Raw genomic sequence first — 24,098 nt, 5'->3', positions numbered from 1 at the left:
CATTCATGCGTTTAATGTAGTATAAGTTGTTGTGATGCATTGAGTGTTCCAGGATAATGTTGAAAGCTGTTACTCTCACTGTACAGAATTTTCCCACACAGATGGAATCCTCAGTACACAAGGGACAAGAACAGTACCAAATGAAATCCTTAGATTGCAGACAGTACTGACAGGCACAAATGAGGGAAATCTGAAATGTAATGACCAATGTTATGCGAAGATCTTTTTCAGACCTTTTTCTTATCATAGAATCCCTACAGCGTGGAAACAAGCCATTCAGCCCACCAAGTCCACACCACTCCTCTGAAAAGCATCCCATCCAGACATATTCCCCTATCCTTTCCCTGTAACCTAGAATTTCCCATGTCTAATTCACCTAACTTACGCATCCCTGGACACTACAGGCAATTTAGCATGGCCAAACCACCTAACGTGCACATCATTGGACTGTGGGAGGAAACCCATGCAGACACAGGGAGAATGTGCAAACTGCATACAGACAATTGCCCGAGGGTCCCTGGCCCTGTAAGGCAACTGTGCTAACCACTGTGCCACCCGCTGCCACCCATCCTTTTAAACTGGACATATCTGATTGCACTATCAAATCTCTTATATATTCTAACAAGGCTTTTCACTGAGCAATTTTACTCCCCTATCCAAGAACATTGTGAATTCTACCACCATCTGGTTCAGTTTAACAGACGTAGCACAGAGGAATACCATAGATATTTCTGTTCTGTACTGCATAGCTGACCACTGGATAAACTTGCTGAATCATTGAAAGTCATCTTATGGTGACACACTACTACTTAATCTGAGGAAGGGTCACCAGACCCAAAATGTTAACTCTGTTTCTTCCTTCACAGATGCTGCCAGACCTGCTGAGCTTTTCCAGCCATGCCTGCTATCCCCCAGCTATGCCTGCCTCTTTGTAGGTTACGTGGAAAAGTCCCTCTTCCGCACCTACACAGGCCCCAAACCCCACCTCTTCCTCCGGTACATTGATGACTGTGTCGGCGCCGCCTCTTGCTCCCCAGAGGAGCTCGAACAGTTCATCCACTTCACCAACACCTTCCACCCCAACCTTCAGTTCACCTGGGCCATCTCCAGCACATCCCTCACCTTCCTGGACCTCTCAGTCTCCATCTCAGGCAACCAGCTTGTAACTGATGTTCATTTCAAGCCCACCGACTCCCACAGCTACCTAGAATACACCTCCTCCCACCCACCCTCCTGCAAAAATTCCATCCCCTATTCCCAATTCCTCCGCCTCCGCCGCATCTGCTCCCACGATAAGACATTCCACTCCCGCACATCCCAGATGTCCAAGTTCTTCAAGGACCGCAACTTTCCCCCCACAGTGATCGAGAACGCCCTTGACCGCGTCTCCCGTATTTCCCGCTACACATCCCTCACACCCCGCCCCCGCCACAACCGCCCTAAGAGGATCCTCCTCGTTCTCACACAACACCCTACCAACCTCCGGATACAACGCATCATCCTCTGACACTTTCGCCATTTACAATCCGACCCCACCACCCAAGACATTTTTCCATCCCCACCCCTGTCTGCTTTCCGGAGACACCACTCTCTCCGTGACTCCCTTGTTCGCTCCACACTGCCCTCCAACCCCACCACACCCGGCACCTTCCCCTGCAACCGCAGGAAATGCTACACTTGCCCCCACACCTCCTCCCTCACCCCTATCCCAGGCCCCAAGATGACATTCCACATTAAGCAGAGGTTCACCTGCACATTTGCCAATGTGGTATACTGCATCCACTGTACCCGGTGTGGCTTCCTCTACATTGGGGAAACCAAGCGGAGGCTTGGAGACCGCTTTGCAGAACACCTCCGCTCAGTTCGCAACAAACAACTGCACCTCCCAGTCGCAAACCATTTCCACTCCCCCTCCCATTCTTTAGATGACATGTCCATCATGGGCCTCCTGCACTGCCACAATGATGCCACCCGAAGGTTGCAGGAACAGCAACTCATATTCCGCCTGGGAACCCTGCAGCCTAATGGTATCAATGTGGACTTCACCAGTTTCAAAATCTCCCCTTCCCCAACTGCATCCAAAAACCAGCCCAGTTCGTCCCCTCCCCCCACTGCACCACACAACCAGCCCAGCTCTTCCCCCCCCACCCACTGCATCCCAAAACCAGTCCAACCTGTCTCTGCCTCCCTAACCGGTTCTTCCTCTCACCCATCCCTTCCTCCCACGCCAAGCCGCACCCCCATCTACCTACTAACCTCATCCCACCTCCTTGACCTGTCCGTCTTCCCTGGACTGACCTATCCCCTCCCTACCTCCCCACCTATACTCTCCCCACCTATCTTGTTTACTCTCCATCTTCGGTCCGCCTCCCCCTCTCTCCCTATTTATTCCAGTTCCCTCTTCCCATCCCCCTCTCTGATGAAGGGTCTAGGCCCGAAACGTCAGCTTTTGTGCTCCTGAGATGCTGCTTGGCCTGCTGTGTTCATCCAGCCTCACATTTTATCTTGGAGCTTTTCCAGCCAATTTGTTTTTGTTCTTGATTTACAGCATCCGCAGTTCTTTTGATTTTTACTTAATTCCTATGTTGCATTGCAAAATTGCGAGAATTTAACAATTTGACAAAGGAAAGTAAATCTTTAGGTCAGCCTCAAATTTGATTAGTTACACGAGATTTCTTCTGGGTCTACTGCCCCCGTCCAGAGAAGTCCCAAAACCAGGTCATAACGAAATAAACAAAAATAGAAATTGCCAGAGAAACTCAGCAGGTCTGACAGCATCTGTAGAGAGAAAGCATCCATAGATGCTCCAGACCTGCTGAGTTTCTCCAGCAATTTCTGTTTATGTTTGTTTCACATCTCCAGCATCTGCAATTCTTTATTTTATCCTATTGAAACAAACTGACACTTCAAAAGGAGCTGAGTTCCACAAACTAACATTTAGGCAGGTACCAACTGTGTATAACTTGGCCAAACCCTGATCAAAGATCCCAGTGCAAAATCTAGACCAATAAAAATAAGTATTGAAATATTTACCTTAGATATTTGTTTCTATATTTTTTTGAAGAGTATGTGAAAACATGGGGATATATTGATCTCAGAAATCTGCTCATTTTTGATTTTTTTCAGGGAAAACATCTAAATGCTTCTCCTGCAATAATGCTGTGATGGTATTTTTGTCAGGTCCTATCTATCACTAAGGTTAAAGCTTCTGCTTCAGCTACAGTGTAACAATAAACAATCACAATCTGGGCATGTTGAAGTGAATAATTAACAGAGCAGTGAAAAGACTGAAAAGCTAAATGTGTTATAACAGTAGTTAACTGGAACGATAAGGGTTTTCATTTCCTGCTGCTGTGGATCCAGATGCATAGTGTTGTCATGACAGAATTTATAGAATACAATAAGAAATATAATTATAATCAGTCAACCTACTGTGAAATTGTACTGGGCGCACAACTGTAGTCTAATGAGAAACTTAAATGACAAAAAAAAATACAGATTTTGGTCAGTATTTTCTGTTGTGTTTAGGTTGAATTTTTGAATATAAATTTAGATGTGGATGACAGATTTGCAAGTTATTCACTGTAGTTGATAAAAATTCTTGGTTCAAGCAGATTGTTGTTTTTGACAAAGCAGCTGTGCGATTATTAGGATTCAGCTGTTGAGGCTTGTTCACTAAGTGAACATTCAGTTGGAGGAAATTTTACTGCCACTTTGAAATTTTTTTGTTCCTTTACATGGTTACACAATAATTAACAATTTATAGCTAAAATTTGAAACTGTAAGTTGGAAGAATCAGAACCGATGAATAGGATCAAGAATAAGTCACCTTCTTAAAAGTGTTTCCTCAATAATGATCGACTTGAGAGCAAGTTTCAGAGACTTTTACCAGGCTGACTTCTTTAACTGATGGAGAACAACTGAACTTGCTGAAAATGAGGAAACATGTTGTTACTGAACTGAGCGAGTTTGATTAGTTTTTAGAGCTTTATTGTGATTTTGGTGATTGATTTATCAAGAACATTTTCCCTTAAAATCAAAGCCTGTTCAGAAAGTGACAGCTGGTTAAAAGGTACAAAAACTACACACAATTCTGTTGAAGGGAATGTCAGTACAGTGGTAATGTTTCTAAACTAGTAATCCAGGGGCCTTGCAGACTGAGTTCAAATATTACCATTATAGCTAAATTCAAAATGACTAACTAGTATATCTAGAATGAAAGGTTAATCCCAGTATTAATAATAAGGAATTTCTTGGATTGGCGTAAGATAAAGATAGCAGAATCATAGCTTTGCCACAATCTATAAGCTTGCCTCCAAACCACTGACCATCTTAACTTGGAAATATTTTGCCGTTCCTTCAATGTCACTGGACAAATCGTTTAACTCCTTCTGTAATTTTTAAAATTTAGCCTATATTGCTTATCAACCTGCTCAGAGATGTTATTATGCTGGAGCAGGTAGGAATTCAATACAGGCCTCATGGTCCATAGGGAGGGTCACTACTTCTGCACTAAACAAGTCCTTTCATTTTGCGTTTTTTATTTATCGCTATACAAGCTGATGTCAGTTGAAGGTTTTAATGATGTCATTTTAGGCCTAGCGATTTTTCTGCCTGTAGACCAGAGCAGAACTCTTGAATCAACTGCAGCACTTTTATTTGAACAATGTCCAAGTTACGCACGTAAGTCAACATGCATCATGCAGAGTAGAATGCAGCTTTGTAACAGGTTTTTACAAATAGTGCGATGACCATCTTAATTGATAGTATCATAGAGAGTTGCAGTAGTCCTCAGGAAAGACTTGATTTCTCAAGTATTTCATATGAAGATAACACAACTCTGGTTTTCTGCTAATCTCACTGAATCACAACGTTACATTTTTTTTAGATGTGTTTTCTTTCTATATTATTCAATTGAAAATGGAATCTTTAATTGCATTAATGTAAGGGGTAAATCTATTTCCATGGTTTTCCACCCAGTGTTAGTATCTAGCACAGTTCATCTGTGAGATGAAGGTTAATCATAGAATCAAGAAACATAGAATCCCTACAGTGTGGAAACAGGCCCTTCAGCCCAACAAATCCACACTGACACTCAGAGCATCCCACCCAGACCCTTATAACCCACCTCATCTACACATCCCTGAACAGTATGGGCAATTTAGCAAGACCAATCCACCTAGCCTGCCCATCCTTGGATTGTGGGAGGAAGCCAGAGCACCCAAAGGAAACCGAAGCAGACACAGGGACAATGTGCAAACTCCACATAGACAGTCACCCAAGGCTGGAATCAAACCCAGGTCCCTAGTGCTCTGAGGCAGCAATGCTAACCACTGAGCCACCATGCCGCCCCGTTTGGTGAGCTAACCAAGCAGTGTGCCTTATCATGGTTTTCCAACAACAAGTCAAATTTATAAAATATTTTGCTTTTCTGATATGGGTAGTGTATCACAGATGAGTAGTCTTTTCTGACTGTTATGCATTAGACCACTCACCAGGAATTTATTCTTCGATTCAACAGATGCCACCATTTCTCCACATGCTGTGAAAAATTATAACATTGTCACATTTCTGTCCCTTATGCAGATTATTTGAGACACTACAATCGTTATTCTGGTCAGTATTTGGTCTGTTGAATTTGTACGTCACTAATGTGAAGGCTCGGCATGAGTTCACAGAATTTGTTGGAGCCACCATGTTTGGAACCTACAATGTCATCTCCTTGGTTGTCTTGCTCAACATGCTGATTGCCATGATGAATAACTCTTACCAGTTGATTGCAGTAAGTCAACTATAATGGTTCTTTATAATGTTATAATTAGCCAAAAGAGTTACAGAAGAGAGATGACATCACTGATATTCTGTGCCACCAAGTATGAGACAGAAAAATGCTCTTATTTAACATCCTTGTGAACTGGCACTGTTTGCAGTTAATTTGCAGACCAGTTGTCTCAAAGATCAAAGACATAAACAAACATTTAATTTGTTTCAGTGGTAAAGATTAAAGGATGAATGTTGCCCAGCAGACAAAATATCAAGTAATGTTTACAATTCTTGCATATTGTGACTTCTCAATTTGTTAAGCTCTATGAGGTAATGTTGCAGAATGAAGGCCAGACAAGTTGAGATAAAATGTGAATAGGGAATTAAATCAGGTCACACACTGTGGCGCCTAACTCAAAACTGGCCTAAGGGGACTAAAATAAATCTTAAGCAATTTAATGAATTTTATCATTTAAAATGAAAATATTCCTGATATATGAAGGGTGAAACAGCTGAACTCAGTGAGGAGCTCATTGGCAAAGATGCTAAAGATCCACAAATCCATCCTCAGGGCAGGGAAAATTACCCAGGCTTTCCACTCCTATGAGAACCTGAGGGGTATTATGGAAAGGGACAATGATAGAACAAATTTGGAGAAGGTAAACTTCACAAAATGTGAGACCTGATCTGACAAAAAGTGGGCTGGTTACAGCTACTTGAAAGTTGAATGCCAAGTCAGTGGGAGGCATTCAAATGCAAGATTCTGTGAGCAGAAGTAGACATGTCAGGACAAAGAAAAAGGTTGTTACTGCTAAATCTTGAGACCCTGGTTGTCCAGAAGTATTTCTTTTAAGAAAGGTTGTAAGGAGAAACCAGGCAACAATAGATCTGAGGGTCTGAATTCAGTTGTGGGAGGTGATTATAAAAGATAAGATTTATGGACATTTAGAGAGGCAAAAATTTATGAGGGATAGTCAGGATGGTTTGGTCAAGGAAACTCATGTCTCACAAACTTGATTGAGTTTTTCGAGGAAGTTACAAGAAAGATTGATAACAGCAGAGCAGTAGCATTTGTTTGTTATGGATTTTAGTAAAGCCTTTGACAAGGTTAGCATGGTAGACCGTAGTAAAGTTAGGTTACATGGGATTCAGGGTGAGCTTGCCAATTGGATACATAATTAGTTTAACGATAGGAGACAGAAAGTAATGATGGAGGGTTGTTTTTCAGACTGGAGGCCTATGACCAGCGATGTTCCACAGGGATCAGTTCTGGGTCCTCATTTGTTTCTCATTTATATAAATGAATTGGATGAGATTATAGAAAGCATGGTTAGTATATTTGCTGATGACACCAAAATTGATGGATAGTAGACAGTGAAGAAAATTTTCTAAAATTAAAAGGGGATCTTGATCAAATGGGTCAATGGGCTGAAAAATGGCAGATGGAGCTCACTCTGGATAAATGCAAGGTATTGTATTATGATACAACAAACAAGGGTAGGGCTTATACAGTTGATGGTGGGGCCTTGGGTAGTTTTGTAGAACAGAGGGACCTGGGGTGCAGGTACATAATTCTTTGAAGTTGCATCACATGTAGACAGGGTGGTTACAAAGGCATTTGGCACACTTGTGTTCGTTGATCAGTCCTTTGAGCATTGGAGTTAGGAAGTCATTTTGAGGCTGTACAGGACATTGGCAAGGCCACTTCTGTAATACTGTATCCAGTTCTAGTCATCCAGTTATAGGAAGGATATCATCAAGCTGGAGAGGATTCAAAAGAGATTTACCAGAATGTTGCCAGGTGTGGAAGTTTTGAGTTATAAAGAAAGGCTACATAGTCTGGATCTTTTTCTATGGGGCATAGAAAGTTGAGAGGCAATGTGATAGAAGTTTATAAAATAATGAGAAGTATAGATAGAATTAATGGGAGTTGTCTTTTCCCTCGGATGGGGAGACTAGGCAAAATGTTTATAATGTGAGAGGAGAGTGCTTTATAAAAGACATGAAGGGCAAATTGTACCAGAGATAATGGGAACTGCAGATGCTGGAGAATCCAAGATAATAAAATGTGGAGCTGGATGAACACAGCAGGCCCAGCAGCATCTCAGGAGCACAAAAGCTGACGTTTCGGGCCTAGACCCTTCATCAGGGAAAATTGTTTACACATGTGGAATGAATTTCCTGAGGAAGTGGCGGATGTGGAAATAATTACAATGTTTAGAAGACATTTGGATAGATACATGAATAGGAAATGTTTGGAAGGATACAGGCTGACAGCAGGCAGGTGAGAGGAGGTTAGTTTGGGATTACGTTCGGCATAGACTGTTTAGACCGAAGGGTCTGTTTCCGTGCTACATGACTCTGTACATACACAAGGTAAGGTCAAACAGATAAATAGAACACATGACAATCTCAAAAGAAGTAATAATTGAGGAAATGAAGGGGAGTGTAGAGAGTGAAGTGAAGAAATATTGGCCAGTAAATAAAGGAAATATGTTTTATCAGTACTTGAAGAGCAAGAGAATGACTGAGCAAAGTGTTGGACATATTAGAGATGCATATGATGATGTACGCATGAGTATAAAGTATAGGGAAAGGCTTTTAATGTGGGTTTTGTCTCGAGTATTCTGTCATCACAAAAATGCCATGATACAGACATTTGGGGAGGCAATTGCCTAATGGTATTATCGCTAGATCAGAAACTCAGCTAATGTTCCAGGGTCCCAGGGTCAAATGAAGCCAGAGCAACTGATGGAATTTGAATTCAATAAAGAATGTGGAATTGGGAGTCTTAGAATTAAAATCATGAAGCTATTGTCAAGTGTCAGAAAACCCCAGTTGGTTCGCTAACGTCCTTTAGGGAAGGAAATTGCCATCCTCACCTGGTCTGGCCTACATGTGACTCCAGACCCACAGCAATGTGGATAGTTTGTAACGGCCCTCTGCCCACTAACCATGAATAAACAACATAAACTTAATTAAAGAGGAGGAATGTGAAATATTAGATAAAATAAGAATAATGAAAAGGGAAGTACTTGTTGGACTGACCTGCTTAAATCTGAATGAATCACCAGGGTTGGATGAATTGTATCTGAGGCTATTAAAGGAAACTAGGGTTTTGAGCATCATTTTCCAATTTGAAGTGTACAAACATTGTACCATTATTCACAACGTGTAAGTAATAGGTCAAATATTTAAAGACTGATCACTCTGATTACAGTGGTCAGCAAATTACTAGAATCAATAATGAGACAGTATTGACTACTTCTTGGAAACGCACAGATTAATGAAAGAAAATCACCATGATTTTGTTGAGGGAAGGTCCTGTCTTCCTAACAATTTTTTTTGAGGAAGTAACAAAGAGGAATAGTTGGCAAGGCAGTGGATGTTGTCTGCATGGATTTTAGTGAGACAAATGAGAAAGTCCCACAAAGCAGGCTGGTCAGAAGAAATTAAACAGCACAGGGTTCAGGGGTAACAAGGTGTAGAGCTGGATGAACACAGCAGGCCAAGCAGCATCAGAGGAGCAGGAAAGCTTTCCTGTTTCTCTGACGTTGCTTGGCCTGCTGTGTTCATCTACCTCTACAACTTGTTGTCTCAGATTCTCCAGCATCTGTAGTTCCTACTATCCCAGGATACAGGGGAATATGGTGAGTTGGATCCAAAATTGACTCAGTGCCAGAAACAAAGGGTAAGGTTTGATGACTGTTTTTGAAAATTCTCTTTCCCAGGGTTGGGGGATCGAGGACAAGAGGGCATCAGCTTAAGGTAAGAGGGGAAAGAATACATGGGTATCTGAGGGGCAACTTTTTTTTATACAGAGGGTGGAACACATATGGAATGAGCTGCCAGCGGAAGTCGTTGAGGTGGGTATATTAACAATATTTAAAAGGCATTTGGATGAATACATGGACAGGAAGGGTTTAGAATGATATGGGCAATGTGCAGGGAAATGGGCTTAGCATGGATGGATATTTGAGTTGGCATGGACCAGTTGGGGCCAAAGGGCCTGTGTCCATGATGTAGGACCCTATGACTCTAAATAGAAAGAGATTTAGTGAAGATTGAGTGGGTTCAGGGTTGGATCCCTTGCTCTTTGTTGTGTGAATGAATGATTTAGACTTAAATGTGGGACTAGCAATTTTGAAGGTGACACTAGAATTAGCCAGATAGTTGACAGTGAAGTGGGCTGCTGGTGACTCCAGGCAAAAGATTGGTTAAGTTGGCAGAAAAGTGGCAAATGGAATTCAATCCAGAGAGGTGCAAGATAATGTACTGAGGCAATGCAAACCAAGCAAGGGAATGCACACTAGATGGGAAGGTATGAGAGAGGAAGAAGATGTCAGAATGTCTGGAGTTATGACCACAGCTCAGTGAAGGTGGTAGAACACGTAGATTAAGTGGTAAAGGAGGTATGTGGGATGCTTTCCTTACCCGGGAGAAGTACTGAATATAAAAACAGGGAAGTAAATTGGAAACTATATAAAGCACTGTTTAAGCCACGGCTGGACCTTTGTATACATCACATTATAAGAAGAACTTAATTTTTCTAGAGAGAGTACAAAGGAGTACAAGAATTATGCCAGACTGAAATATTGCAGGTCACCAGAACCCAAAACATTAACTCTGTTTTCTCCTCCACAGATGCTGCCAGACCTGCTGAGATTTTCCAGCAACTTTGTTTTTGTTCCTGGAATATTGCACATACGAGCAAAGGTTGAATAGGCTAGGATTGTTTTCCTTAGCATAGAGGGGGCTGACAGGTGAGTTAGTTGAGGTCTAAAAATAATATTGAGGGATTTGGTTACAGTGAACAGGGAAGACCACTTTCTTCTAGCAGAGGTCACTTATCAGCGGGGCACAGATTTAAAGTAATCAGTAGAAATATTAGAGGATGCATAGAATAACATTTTCACTTGGAGGATGGAGAGTATTTGGAATTCACTGTCCAGTTGAGTCAGAAATCCTAAATTTGTTTAAAAGGCATCTGGATCTGCATATGGAGAACTGTAACCTGAAAAGCTATGGGCCAGATTCTGGGAACTGGGATTAGCATGGATGGCTAGTTTATTCAGCTGGCACAGACAGACACGATGGGTTGAATTGCCTCTTTCTGTGCTGTAACTTTTCTATGGTTCTGTGGTTTTATTTACAACTTTTACAGTAAGTGCATTGCAGGTGAGGACAGGGTCAGGCCCACCCTGATGTCTTGCACTATTAGAATGTCTGCTGTTCCTCACTGTCACAGCAACACTAGAGGGTATCCATTGCCTGGCAACTGCATTTCAGTTGAGGCAGTCATTACTCTCTGGAGGAAATGAGTGGTGAGGAAAACATAAAAGAGTACTCAGAAAGAGTATGGGAAGGGAGTAAGTAGAAAGTTTTTTCAGGAATCCGACACAGGCAAACTGAGCCAAATAATTTCCTGTGTCTCATAAAATTCTCTAATTCTAAAACAGGGAAAGAAAACGATACAGTGAAATTCTCAACTTACAATACAAATACTTTCCCGTATATCACACTACACAAGCAATGTTGCACAGGAAATGGCGGGTATGAAGTTACACAGAATTTGTAATTGCTACCCCATCTTAAAACAAACAGATAATTCACATGTTTTCTTACAAGATAAACTGCGTAGCTCATTCATATCACTACATCGTTCATTTTTGAATATATAGTTTATCACTGACACTGATGCTCAGCTCGATTCATCCAAACAGCTAACTGCACGCTTGCTATTCTCTGTATTTATGACTACACTGAGCAAATCGACAATAAGAGAGAAGTCAGCAGACACCAGCTATTCATGACATAGACAAAAAATATGGACAAGGCCAAGTTCCATGCTCAAAGCTTCAGTTTAGTGCTTCCAGACTTGTAGCTTGTGACAATATTTCACACACCATGATATTTTCACAGATCTTGTAGGCTAATAACATTTCAAAAGAAAATCAGAACTAGACACTTAGGGGAAGAATTTTAATCATGCATTTGAATCACTGAAGATCGCAGCTGCCAGTTCAGAGCTGTGGAACTGTGTAGCTTGATGCCAGCAAGTTGCACTGCAGGTCTCTGTGACATTTAAACAAAGTACGATCAGAATCAAGCCATCCAGGTTTGAGTACTAAACCGAATCAAAGGACAGCAGAAGCTGGAGATTTGAAACAAACAAAAACAGAAATTGCTGGAGAAACTCAGCAGGTCTAGCAGCATCAGTGGAGAGAAAAATGGAGATAATGCTTCGAGTCCTGTGACTATTCTTCAGAACTGGACCTGAAATGTTAACTCTATTTTCTATCCACAGATGATGCTAGTCCTACTGAGTTTCTCCACCAAAGTTTGAAGATTGGATCTGATCTAGAAATATAGGCTTGATTTTCATTGTAACATTTCACAGCTGCAGAATAAAGTTTTTTTTCACATTGATAGATAATACATACTGCAGAGACTCCCTTAAAAAAACATAAGTAATAAACAATAGAGGTCCAGTCAAATGGTATCATAGCATGTAGATGGAGATATTAGTCACCAGGCATCATAAACAACAGAGACATAACAGATTCCAGGAGTAACAGATAACAGACAAAGACATTGCAGTCACTGGGAATCAGATCAATCAGAGATGCCGGTAATCAAGAATCATAGGCAGCAGACAGACATGCGTGTCTCCAGGAATCACAGTCAGTAGGGACAGACACATGAAGAATCACAGATAGCTGGTCGAGACACTGTAGTCACCTGACAGCATTGGTTCACCAAACAAGAACCACAAACAAGATAACTATTCATCCTCATTTGTGTCTTTAATCTACTTGTAGGACCATGCTGACATTGAATGGAAATTTGCCAGAACAAAGCTTTGGATGAGTTATTTTGATGAAGGTGCAACTCTTCCACCACCTTTCAACATCATCCCCAGTCCAAAGTCTGTCTGGTACCTCTGTAAATGGCTGCACTTGCATATCTGTCGAAGCAGAGATTCAGAGAATGAGCAAAAGCGTGAAAATCTCAGAGAATTTACAGTAAGAAATCTCATCTTTATACAATTTTATATCAAATGTTACATTAACAAGCAATTCACTTTTTTTTTCCTTTTCTCTTGCTCCTATACAAGAGTAGATGTAACATCAGTATGCAACGACCGGGGAGGTAAAGTTATGCATTAAAGTCAGCATAGCCTTGAAATTAGAAAGTGAAACTTGAAAAGTCTGCATTTTATAGAGTCCTAGAGTGCAGAGGAGGCCATCTGGCTCGTCCAGTCTGCACCAACTCTTCAAAGAGCATCTCACCTAATCCTGCCCCCCCGCCCACCCTATTCCCATATTCCCACAGACAGACACTTAATGCTGAAATCATAGCTAACCATGCTGCTCACTCAAAAATTTTTCAGTTCAGTAATAAGCCAAGGCTGGGATCTGTTTACCAATAATTCATCTGCTGCCAGGCATGACTAATAAGTCACACTAGAACCCATTGACAAGTAAATGTTAAATATTGGGCTTGCTTCGAAAAACCTGCTCCAGAACTTGCTACACCCTTGCCAAGTTGTTCGAGAACAGTTACAACACTGGCATCGACCCGTCAATGTGGAAAATTGCTCAGCTATGTTGTGGACACAAAAAGCAGGACAAATTCAACCAGCCAATTACCATCCCATCAGTCTATTCTCTGTCATCAGTAAAATGATGGAAGATGTCATCAACAGTGCTATCAAACAGCACCTGTTCAGCAATAACCTGCTCAGTGACACCAGGTGCAGATTCTATCAGGGTCACTCAGCTCTCAATATCATTGCAGCCTTGGTTCAAACATGGACAAAAGAGCGAAATTCCAGAGGTGAGGCAAGAGTGATAGCCGTTGACATCAAGTATGCATTTGACCAAGCGAAGCATCAAGGAGCCCTAGCAAAAATGGAATCAATGGAAACCAGGAGGAAACTCTCTACAAGTAGGAATCATACCCAGCACAAACGAAGATAATAAAGTGTGAAGCTGGATGAACACAGCAGGCTAAGCAGCATCTCAGGAGCACAAAAGCTGACGTTTCGGGCCTAGACCCTTCATCAGAGAGGGGGATAGGGTGAGGGTTCTGGAATAAATAGGGAGAGAGGGGGAGGCGGACCGAAGATGGAGAGAAAAGAAGACAGGTGGAGAGTAGAGTATAGGTGGGGAGGTAGGGAGGGGATAGATCAGTGCAGGGAAGACGGACAGGTCAAGGAGTTGGGATGAGGTTAGTAGGTAGGAAATGGAGGTGCAGCTTGGGGTGGGAGGAAGGGATGGGTGAGAGGAAGAACAGGTTAGGGAGGCAGAGACAGGCTGGGCTGGTTTTGGGATGCAGTGGGGGGAGGGGAAGAGCTGGGCTGGTTATGTCTTCAAGGACCGCAACTTTCCCCCCACAGTGGTCGAGAATGCCCTTGACCGCGTCTCCCGCATTTCCCGCAACACATCCCTCACACCCCGCCCCCGCCACAACTGCCCAAACAGAATCCCCCTCGTTCTCACACACCACCCCACCAACCTCCGGATACAATGCATCATCCTCCGACACTTCCACTATCTACAATCCGACCCCACCACCCAAGACATATTACCATCCCCACCCTTGTCTGCTTTCCAGAGAGACTACTCTCTCCGTGACTCCCTTGTTCACGCCACACTCCCCTCCAACCCCACCACACCCGGCACCTTCCCCTGCAACCGCAGGAAGTGCTACTCTTGCCCCCACACCTCCTCCCTCACCTCTATCCCAGGCCCCAAGATAACTTTCCATATTAAGCAGAGGTTCACCTGCACAGCTGCCAATGTGGTATACTGTATCCATTGCACCCGGTGTGTCTTCCTCTACATTGGGGAAACCAATTGGAGGCTTGGGGACCGCTTTGCAGAACACCTCTGCTCGGTTCGCAACAAACAACTGCACCTCCCAGTCGCGAACCATTTCAACTCCCCCTCCCATTCTTTAGATGAAATGTCCATCATGGGCCACCTGCAGTGCCACAATGATGCCACCCGAAGGTTGCAGGAACAGCAACTCATATTCCGCTTGGGAACCCTGCTGCCCAATGGTATCAATATGGACTTCACCAGCTTCAAAATCTCCCCTGCCCCCACCGCATCCCAAAACCAGCCTAGTTCATCCCCTCTCCCCACTGCACCACACAACCAGCCCAGCTCTTCCCCTCCCCCCACTGCATCCCAAAATCAGCCCAGCCTGTCTCTGCCTCCCTAACCTGTTCTTCCTCTCACCCATCCCTTCCTCCCACCTCAAGCCGCACCTCCGTTTCCTACCTACTAACCTCATCCCACCTCCTTGACCTGTCCGTCTTCCCTGCACTGACCTATCCCCTCCCTACCTCCTCACCTATACTTTACTCTCCACCTATCTTCTTTTCTCTCCATCTTCGGTCTGCCTCCCCCTCTCTCCCTATTTATTCCAGAACCCTCACCCCATCCCCCTCTCTGATGAAGGGTCTAGGCCCGAAACGTCAGCTTTTGTGCTCCTGAGATGCTGCTTGGCCTGCTGTGTTCATCCAGCTTCACACTTTACTATCTTGGATTCTCCAGCATCTGCAGTTCCCATTATCACAAATGAAGATAGTTGTGGTTGTTGGATATTATCATCTCAACTCCAGGACCTCTCTACAGAAGTTCCTCAGGGTAGTGTCCTAGGCCCAACCATCTTCAGCTGCTTCATCATTGACCTTCCCTCCATCATAAGGTCAGAAGTGAGGATGTTCACAAATGATTGCACAATGTCCAGCACAATTCACGATTCCTCAGATATTGAAACAGACCACGTTTAAATGCAGCAAGATCTGCACAATATCCAGAGTAGGGCTGAAAAGTGGCAAGTAATATTTGTCTAAATTTGCTTTATATTGTCAACATAGGAGTGTGATATGAGCAACGCTAAGCACTTGTCAGCTAACATCTCCCCAACTCCATCAAAAAAGCAAGAAGGGTATATTTTCTAAGTGCATGCTCCGTAACATAGCGTTTCCACCAGCAGAGGATATCTAGGAATCAGGAATTTGAAGCTCATAATTTTGCATTTGAATTTATTCCTGAGTGGTTCAGTAGGATTTACCTCCTCTTATGGGATAAAGTGAGTTTGGAAGCTGATTAACCAGTTCCATTGTGCCTGTTGAATTGGCAATGGAAGATTACCCACCCACATGCAATGAGTAGCCAATTAGTGGTTGACTAGAAACTCTAGATCTTCGCAAAGCAGCAGAAAGTAGGCCAGCTAGCTAGTGTCAGCACTGGTCCCCATCCCCAATAAGCAATGCTGGCAGCAGAGTGGGAGTGCCATTGCTCCAAACAGGTGTTTAAGCCCCCCCAGTTGCCTAGTTGCAGATGCTGCCAGAAGCTGCTCTGTGAAGGGTTTGAAACCATTGAGGCTGCATTTTGCTTCAAAGCATTTACAATTTCTAAGGAGGGTGTCTAAAAGTGGAGGCACATGAGGCATCACTTATACCCTCTTAGCTCAAGTGCAAGTTGCTGTTTTCTCCTTGGCGGATGGCATCCCATTAGTCCACCAATTTTGATAGACCTTTTCGCTATCCCCAATTGGGATCACCAGCCTTTCTTCGGCCACTAATTAGCCAATTCAGGGAATTCCTCTATCTGACTATTTCCCACACAATTTAGGACTGTGACCTCATTTGACTCCAGTATCAGGGCTAGGATTCAAAAGGAATAGATTTGTCTTCTATTTCTCAAAATTTAGGGCTGAACTCTGTATTCTTGCATTTTGTTTTGATAATGGAGGATGTAGAAATATCCTGGTGAAATCTCAACTCTAGCCATTGAGATATATCACTATAGAAAATCCTACATTCCAGCTGCGTGCTACAACCCACTGGGGCAACACATCATAAATTGAGTCCCACTATTCCTAGAGATGTACCAAATAATAACGTTTTTATTAAAGTACTCATAGTACCTCAACTTCACTGACTTTCGGATCAAAGTCAACAGAAAGCACAGACCAGGTTTTTATACTGAACAAGAATAATCACTAATAACAAGTAATTAGACTGTAGCTATAAGTAAACAGTATAAAACACCACTAAAACTCAAATCCCCTTATACATCCTCCCATTATACACATGCACAAGGAGAAAGGCACACAGATAAACATATAGGAAAAATAGATATTGGTGGAAGCAGAAAGAACTGGAAAGTCAGTTCAGTGGCCTTTGCATCTTGATTCTAATTTTGTGATGATCCTAATTTAGCTGGCTAGACTCCTTGTTACTCAGTTATACTTCTCCAGAAGCTTCACTGGATCGTAAAAAATACAGGGTGGAAGATTCACTTGGAAAATACCTCTAATCAATCAGTTCAAAAGTCACAATTCACAGCAACAGCTGGAGAAAAGGTAACTGGTCTTCTTCAAGTTTAAACTGAGTTTTTATATCCTTACTGCAGAGAACAGCTTACTTTTCAGTTTATTTTTTAATGTTTCCATGTAAGTTGTCTCCAGCTCCAACCTGCTCATTTAGCTGAGAACCAATCAGTTTCACTTGTAAACAATTCCTGATTGGCTGCTCTTGGCAGGACCCCAGAGCAACAAAACAGAGTTTACAATAGCTATCAAATTCCTTGCTGTGAAATTATGCAGCCATCCTAGTAAATTCCTGCTTTTAAAAGCAATCTTTCTCCTCGTAGTCCACAGTTTTTAAAGAATAAAAAGTAACAATATATGGCTCTTACACTACTTTTGTGACATACTTGGCAGATAAAAGGAAATCCTTAGCTTATTTGATGTCTGAGTGCCTAATTGCATGGCCATTTTGGGTGGAAGTATACAGAAAATGTGACACCAATATCAGTCACCAGCTTTACTGAGGCAACCAATATCAGTTGCGATTGCAATGTGGGAATGAGAAATGGACTCTGAGCTAGTTGACACAAGTGAAGCACAGCAACATTTCCAATGCTGGTTGTAACTGCCCATCTGTTACAAAGTGCATATGTATAGACATCAAGTAAGATAGGATCAAAATTCATTCTTGATTATGACTGCCTCTCACCCAAATGGGTATGTGACATACCTGGGCTCACCAGTGAAGAAAGACCATGTCATAAACTACTCAACCTTCCTTTCAGTGTATGTTCAGCTATTGTCCAGCATGAACCAGAATTTTAAAGGGGAGAAGATCAAAATATGCAGAGCAAAGCCTGCACAGATGAGGGCATCTGCTCAGCTAATGTTAATCCAATGTGTCAACTATCCTTCGCCACATAAAATTTAAGAACAGAAAGTTTCACATTGGAATGCAACGAGAAATTTAAATACATAAATAATAGAGCAGACAATCCACTGGCGAGAATCTGCTTCTAATGGTACCACTGTGTAGACTTTGTTACTGCTTAGGTGCCCGGAGTCAACTTGATATGGGAAGAAAGCTGATGAATGTAACAGTTACATGTCCATCCACCTCAAGACAAAACAACTTCATCTTTCTCAACAGATATAAAAACAAGAATCAAAATTTAGATGGTCAGCTTACCATCGCATTTATACCACCAATTCTGTTGCATAACTCCAAGAGCATCGAAACATGCAAGAGCTTCAAGAATTTATACAATTTGGGGTACTTCAACATATATGGAATGTTGATCAAACTTAAATGGCCCTTCTAGATTTGCTGAGTCTGATACGACCTGTGAAATAGGGTGAAGTCGAAGCCTCTTTACTCAGGCTGGATACATCATGGTAATCCCATTCGTAAATCTGCAATTTCAATGCTTCAGAGCTTAAAAAGAGCAGGAGTAAACAGTATCACCCTTCCTCTGCAGAACTGTAACACACAATCATTAGCAGCTTATCATCTTACTTAGGAATGTACCTGGGGTTTCTCAATTGACAGGAATTTTATTGACACCTGTGTGGGTTGAGAACATATTTACCCTTGTTAATTCCAATCTGCTTATTTTTGAATTGTAGCTGTACTGTCAATGAAATGTGCACCTGCAGTGGCAGTGCCCACTGTTGTATTTCATCAATAAATGGAATTCTGAAAACTATTTTCTTCTTTCAGGAACGTCATGCAGACGACTTGATCCAAAACCAACACTACCAGGTTTGCTGACCAGTCAGTATTACAAAGAAATCACATAAAATCAACTCATAATTACAAATCCTATCAAAAGTCAAAATTCATCTACAAAATCATTTTGGATTTTGTTTTCAACTTTCATTTTTAACCATGTGCTTCTGCTCCTTCACACTCTCTCTTTATTCTACCTCATTATTTTATGGCTATCATTACAATCAGTGTTTATCTGAACTTTCCTATCTTGTTCCTCTTGTGTGTTAACTGCACCAATCTATATGCTTTTTACTCACTGAGCTTAAATCAAGGATGTTGATCAGATCATCCACTTTCGCCAAAATATGTCACTTGCCATTGTCAGAAACGATTTGCTAAGGCACACTGCTAATGACTATACTGTTGCAGCCTAAATTTTTAAATTATGGACATGTGAAACCCAGCAGTTGTCCCCATTCTACTATTCATTATACTTATGGCATTTTAATGGCCCCAACAAAGCGCACACATTCCCGAATAAAAGTTTTTTTTATTATTAGTGGGCAGAATTCTTAAAAAGGACAATCTCATTTTTCAAATATAACGTGTGTGGATAAAAAATATATCCATTATGGATGTGAGTTTGCTCGCTGAGCTGGAAGGTTAGTTTTCAGAAGTTTCTTCACCATTCTAGGTAGCATCATCAGTGAGCCTCCGACGAAGCGCTGGTGTTATGTCCCGCTTTCTATTTATCTGTTTAGGTTTCCTTGGGTTGGTGATGTCATTTCCTGTTCTTTTTCTCAGAGGATGGTAGATTGGCTCCAAATCAATGTGTTTGTTGATGGAGTTCCAGTTGAAATGCCATGCTTCAAGGAATTCTCGTGCGTGTCTCTGTTTGGCTTGTGCTAGGATGGATGTGTTGTCCCAATCAAAGTGGTGTCCCTCCTCATCTGTATGTAAGGATACTAGTGATAGTGGGTCATGTCGTTTTGTGGCTAGTTGATGTTCATGTATCCTGGTGGCTAGCTTTCTGCCAGTTTGTCCAATGTAGTGTTTGTCACAGTTCTTGCACGGTATTTTGTAGATGACGTTCGTTTTGCTTGTTGTCTGTATAGGGTCTTTTAAGTTTATTAGCTGCTGTTTTAGTGTGTTGGTGGGTTTGTGGGCTACCCTGATGCCAAGAGGTCCGAGTAGTCTGGCTGTCATTTCGGAAATGTCTTTGATGTAGGGGAGAGTGGTTATGGTTTCTGAGCCCGTTTTGTCTGTTTGTTTGGGTTTATTGCTGAGGAATCGGCGGACTGTGTTCATTGGGTACCCATTCTTTTTGAATACACTGTATAGGTGACTTCCCTCTGCTCTGCGTAGTTCCTCTGTGCTGCAGTGTGTGGTGGCTCATTGGAATAATGTTCTAATGCAGCTTTGTTTGTGGGTGTTGGGATGGTTGCTCCTGTAGTTCAGTATTTGGTCCGTATGTGTTGTTTTCCTGTAGACGCTGGTTTGAAGTTCCCCATTGGCTGTTCGCTCTACTGTGACATCTAGGAATGGCAGTTTGTTGTTGTTTTCTTCCTCTTTTGTGAATGTTATGCCAGTAAGGGTATTATTAATGGGCTTGAATGTTTCCTCTAATTTGTTTTGTTTAGTGATGACAAAGGTGTCATCCACGTAGCAGACCCAAAGTTTGGGTTGGGTGATTGGTAGAGCTGTTCGTTCGAGTCTCTGCATTACTGCCTCTGCTAAGAACCCTGATATCAGAGATCCCATGGGTGTACCATTGGTTTGTCTGTAGGTTTTGTTATTGAAAGTGAAGTGGGTGGTAAGGCATAGGTCCAGTAGCTTGATGATGATGTCCTTGCTGATGAGGTTGGTGGTGTCTGGTGTATGTGTCTTCTGTTCTTCTAATAGTGTCATCAGTGTTTCTTTGGCCGGGTTGATGTTGATGGATGTGAACAGGGCTGTTACATCAAAGGAGACCATTATTTCATCCTCTATCTTGGTGTCTTTGATGGTGTTCAGGAATTCTTGAACTTAAAAGATAATGAACTTAAAAGACCTTATACAGACAACAAGCAAAACGAACGTCATCTACAAAATACCTTGCAAGAACTGTGACAAACACTACATTGGACAAACAGGCAGAAAGCTAGCCACCAGGATACATGAACATCACCTAGCCACAAAACGACATGACCCACTATTACTTGTATCCTTACATACAGATGAGGAAGGACACCACTTTGATTGGAACAACACATCCATCCTAGGACAAGCCAAACAGACATGCACGAGAATTCCTAGAAGCATGGCATTCCAACCGGAACTCCATCAACAAACACATTTATTTGGAGCCTGATCTACCATCCTCTGAGGAAAAAAGAACAGGAAATGACATCACCAACCAGAGGAAACCTAACCAGATAAATAGAAAGCGGGACATAACACCAGCACTTCGTCGGAGGCTCACTGATGATGTTACCTAGAATGGTGATGAAACGTCTGAAAACTAACCTTCCAGCTCAGCGAGCAAACTCACATCCAGAACCTCAACCTGAGCTACAAATCTTCTCAAAACTCAATATTCCATTATCGGAAAATTAATGGTGCTCAGTAATCACAATTGTAAATCATTTTTTGTACCTTCTTCGTTGCAATGATATGGCACCCAAATTGTACACAGGTTTCTATATATGTTCCAACCCAACTTTCCATCCAGAGAGGCAGTATCCCAACATTATTTCTAATTGTTCCTTAAACATTTTAGGCTGGTCACCTGCACCTTTCTATCAAATGTGTGCTGCCCTGTTCAGAAATAGCTTTTTTTCTTACTCATTTGAGTGTGCATCTCTGTTTTCCTATTTTAAGTTACAGTAGTGTTCTGCATTAACCTCTTCCTCATTGCACCTCAACAATTACCTCCCCATGCCATATTTCTAAGTTGAAAACTCCCAGTTTCTTCATTCCCCCCACCCCCCCCACAGAAACCCTGGCAAAAGAAATCAGCCACCTGTCTTATACTTGCCCTGTTTACAGCATTTTATACATCTGCGGTCACTCAGGTACCAAGCGTTGGCACAGTGCTCGAAGTGCAGCACTGTATAATTGGACTTTGGGTTACACACCAATTAATAGAGATGGAGTCAATTCTACTATGAATGATGAAGTATGGTAAAAGGGTTACCATCTGTTTATTGGCCCAAGGCAAAAGTACAGTACAATCATCATCACAATGAAACATTTGCAATTGATGACATTATTCACATAGAGTTGTAGGGACGTACAGCACGGAACAGACCCTTTGGTCAAACTCGTTCATGCTGACCAGATATCCTAAATAAATCCAGTCCCATTTGCCAGCATTTGGCCCATATCCTTTTAAACCCTTCCTATTCATATACCCATCCAGATGCCTTTTAAACATTGTTGTTGTAACAGCCTCCACCAATTCCTCTGGCAGCTCATTCGACACACGCACCACCCTCTGCATGAAAAAGTTTGCCTTAGGTCCCTTTTAAATCTTTCCCCTCTCACCTTAAACCTATGCCCTCCAGTTATGGACTCATCCATCCTAGGGAAAAGACCTTGTCTATTTACCCTATCAATGCCCCTCATGATTTTATAAATCGCTATAAGGTCACCCCTCAGCCTATTCAGCCTTTCACTATAGTTCAAACACTCCAAACCTGGCGACATCTTTGTAAATCTTTTCTGAACCCTTTCAAATTTCATTACATCCTTCTTATAGCAGGGAGACCAGAATTGTGTGCAGTATTCCAAAAGTGGCCTAACCAATGTTCTGGATGAACACAGCAGGCCGAGCAGCATCTCAGGAGCACAAAAGCTGACGTTTCGGGCCTAGACCCTTCATCAGATGAAGGGTCTAGGCCCGAAACGTCAGCTTTTGTGCTCCTGAGATGCTGCTCAGCCTGCTGTGTTCATCCAGCCTCACATTTTATTATCTTGGATTCTCCAGCATCTGCAGTTCCCATTATCTCTAACCAATGTTCTGTACAGATGCAACATGACCTCCCAACTCCTGTACTCATTGTACTGACCAGTAAAGGCAAGCATATCAAACACCTTCTTCTGTCGGTGATATATTAAGTATCAAGTATAGTATTTTCACAACAATTGAAGTCTCTTTAAACACAGCATGTTTATCATGTTTATCTGCTAATATCTGAACATTGCGACTCAAATTAGTCCTAGTAATGACTAAAATTAAATAACGGACAATGATTTTGTTGCATGTTTCCTTTTCATTTGGCAGGAGGTTATTAAAAACTTAGTGAAAAGATATGTTGCAGCCATGATCAGAAGTGCCAAAACTGATGAAGGACTTACAGAAGAAAACTTTAAGGTAAACTTGGCACTTGCTTCAATTGGTTTTACTCTCTGGTAATATTTTGATAGTGGGTTTCAAGCGTTCAAATTTTTAAGCAGTTTCTAATCCTGTACTGTTCTACTGGGATTTTGATAGAGATAACCAAAGTGGTATTTTCTGCTTGCTCAATTGTATGGAATGACTCAAAATACCAGGAACAGACTGCTGGCAGAAATATTGCTGCTGGCACCGTGGAAGCCAACGCCCAATGTAAATGGACAGATTCCAAGACATAAGTGCTCCAGTATTTTATAGCACATTTCTTGAATGAAGGAGCTCTATAATATGAAGCAATAATGTTTTTCCAATTCATCACAGACTCCTCTAATACCATTCTTTTAAGAAAAAACCACAATTTGCCAATCTATAGGGAAAGAATGGGACATTGCGCAAACTCTTGAATGGCTGAAGTAACACTATAAGCTACAAGGCAGAATTAGGCTATTCAGCCCATCAAGTCTGCTCTGATATGATCCAACCAGAGTGATTACACTTTGAGGGAGTTATCACAGGCATAAAAAGCTGAATGCCTTCTCTCTGCATTTTATTATTCTATGAAATGCTAAAAGAAAAAACATTCAAAAATATCTTGGGCTGGTTTGTATGCAAATGTTTTGAACTATATGTAGCACAAATGTACGTAGTTTGCTGAGGATGAACGTGACAGTGAATTGATAATTAGAAGCTGTAAAGATTTTAAGTTTTGTCACCAGGCATTTTCTGTGCAGAAACTTAGAATATTGAGTATTACTGAAAAAAGATATTTTGTCCAAGTTTTTTCTTGCCCTGCAATCATCAGGACATTTCACAAGAGGAAAACCAACATTAAAGTACATGATTGTTGATTGATAGAGGTATTGACATAAATAATGCACACATTAAGGCTGATTGACAGTTAACAGCTAGGGTTTAAAT

At 41.9% G+C, this 24,098-nt stretch overlaps 1 protein-coding gene across 3 annotated transcripts in view; it reads left to right on the top strand.

Moving 5' to 3' along the window:
* The window catches only part of LOC125459058 (short transient receptor potential channel 5-like), a 90,715-nt gene that overhangs the window by 64,281 nt on the left and 2,336 nt on the right, over window positions 1-24,098 (top strand). For all 3 annotated transcript variants that reach the window (XM_048544985.2, XM_059651379.1, XM_048544984.2), the window contains exons 7-10: window positions 5,587-5,782; window positions 12,585-12,788; window positions 18,815-18,856; window positions 23,070-23,159. In XM_048544985.2, the coding sequence (XP_048400942.1) occupies window positions 5,587-5,782; window positions 12,585-12,788; window positions 18,815-18,856; window positions 23,070-23,159 (532 nt within the window). The remainder of the gene's footprint in view (window positions 1-5,586; window positions 5,783-12,584; window positions 12,789-18,814; window positions 18,857-23,069; window positions 23,160-24,098) is intronic.

This window comes from Stegostoma tigrinum, chromosome 15 (assembly GCF_030684315.1).
Source record: "Stegostoma tigrinum isolate sSteTig4 chromosome 15, sSteTig4.hap1, whole genome shotgun sequence".
Taxonomy (NCBI): Eukaryota; Metazoa; Chordata; class Chondrichthyes; order Orectolobiformes; family Stegostomatidae; genus Stegostoma; species Stegostoma tigrinum.
The sequence above is the reverse complement of the archived record's forward strand: the minus strand, read 5'-3'. Positions and strand labels throughout refer to the sequence as shown.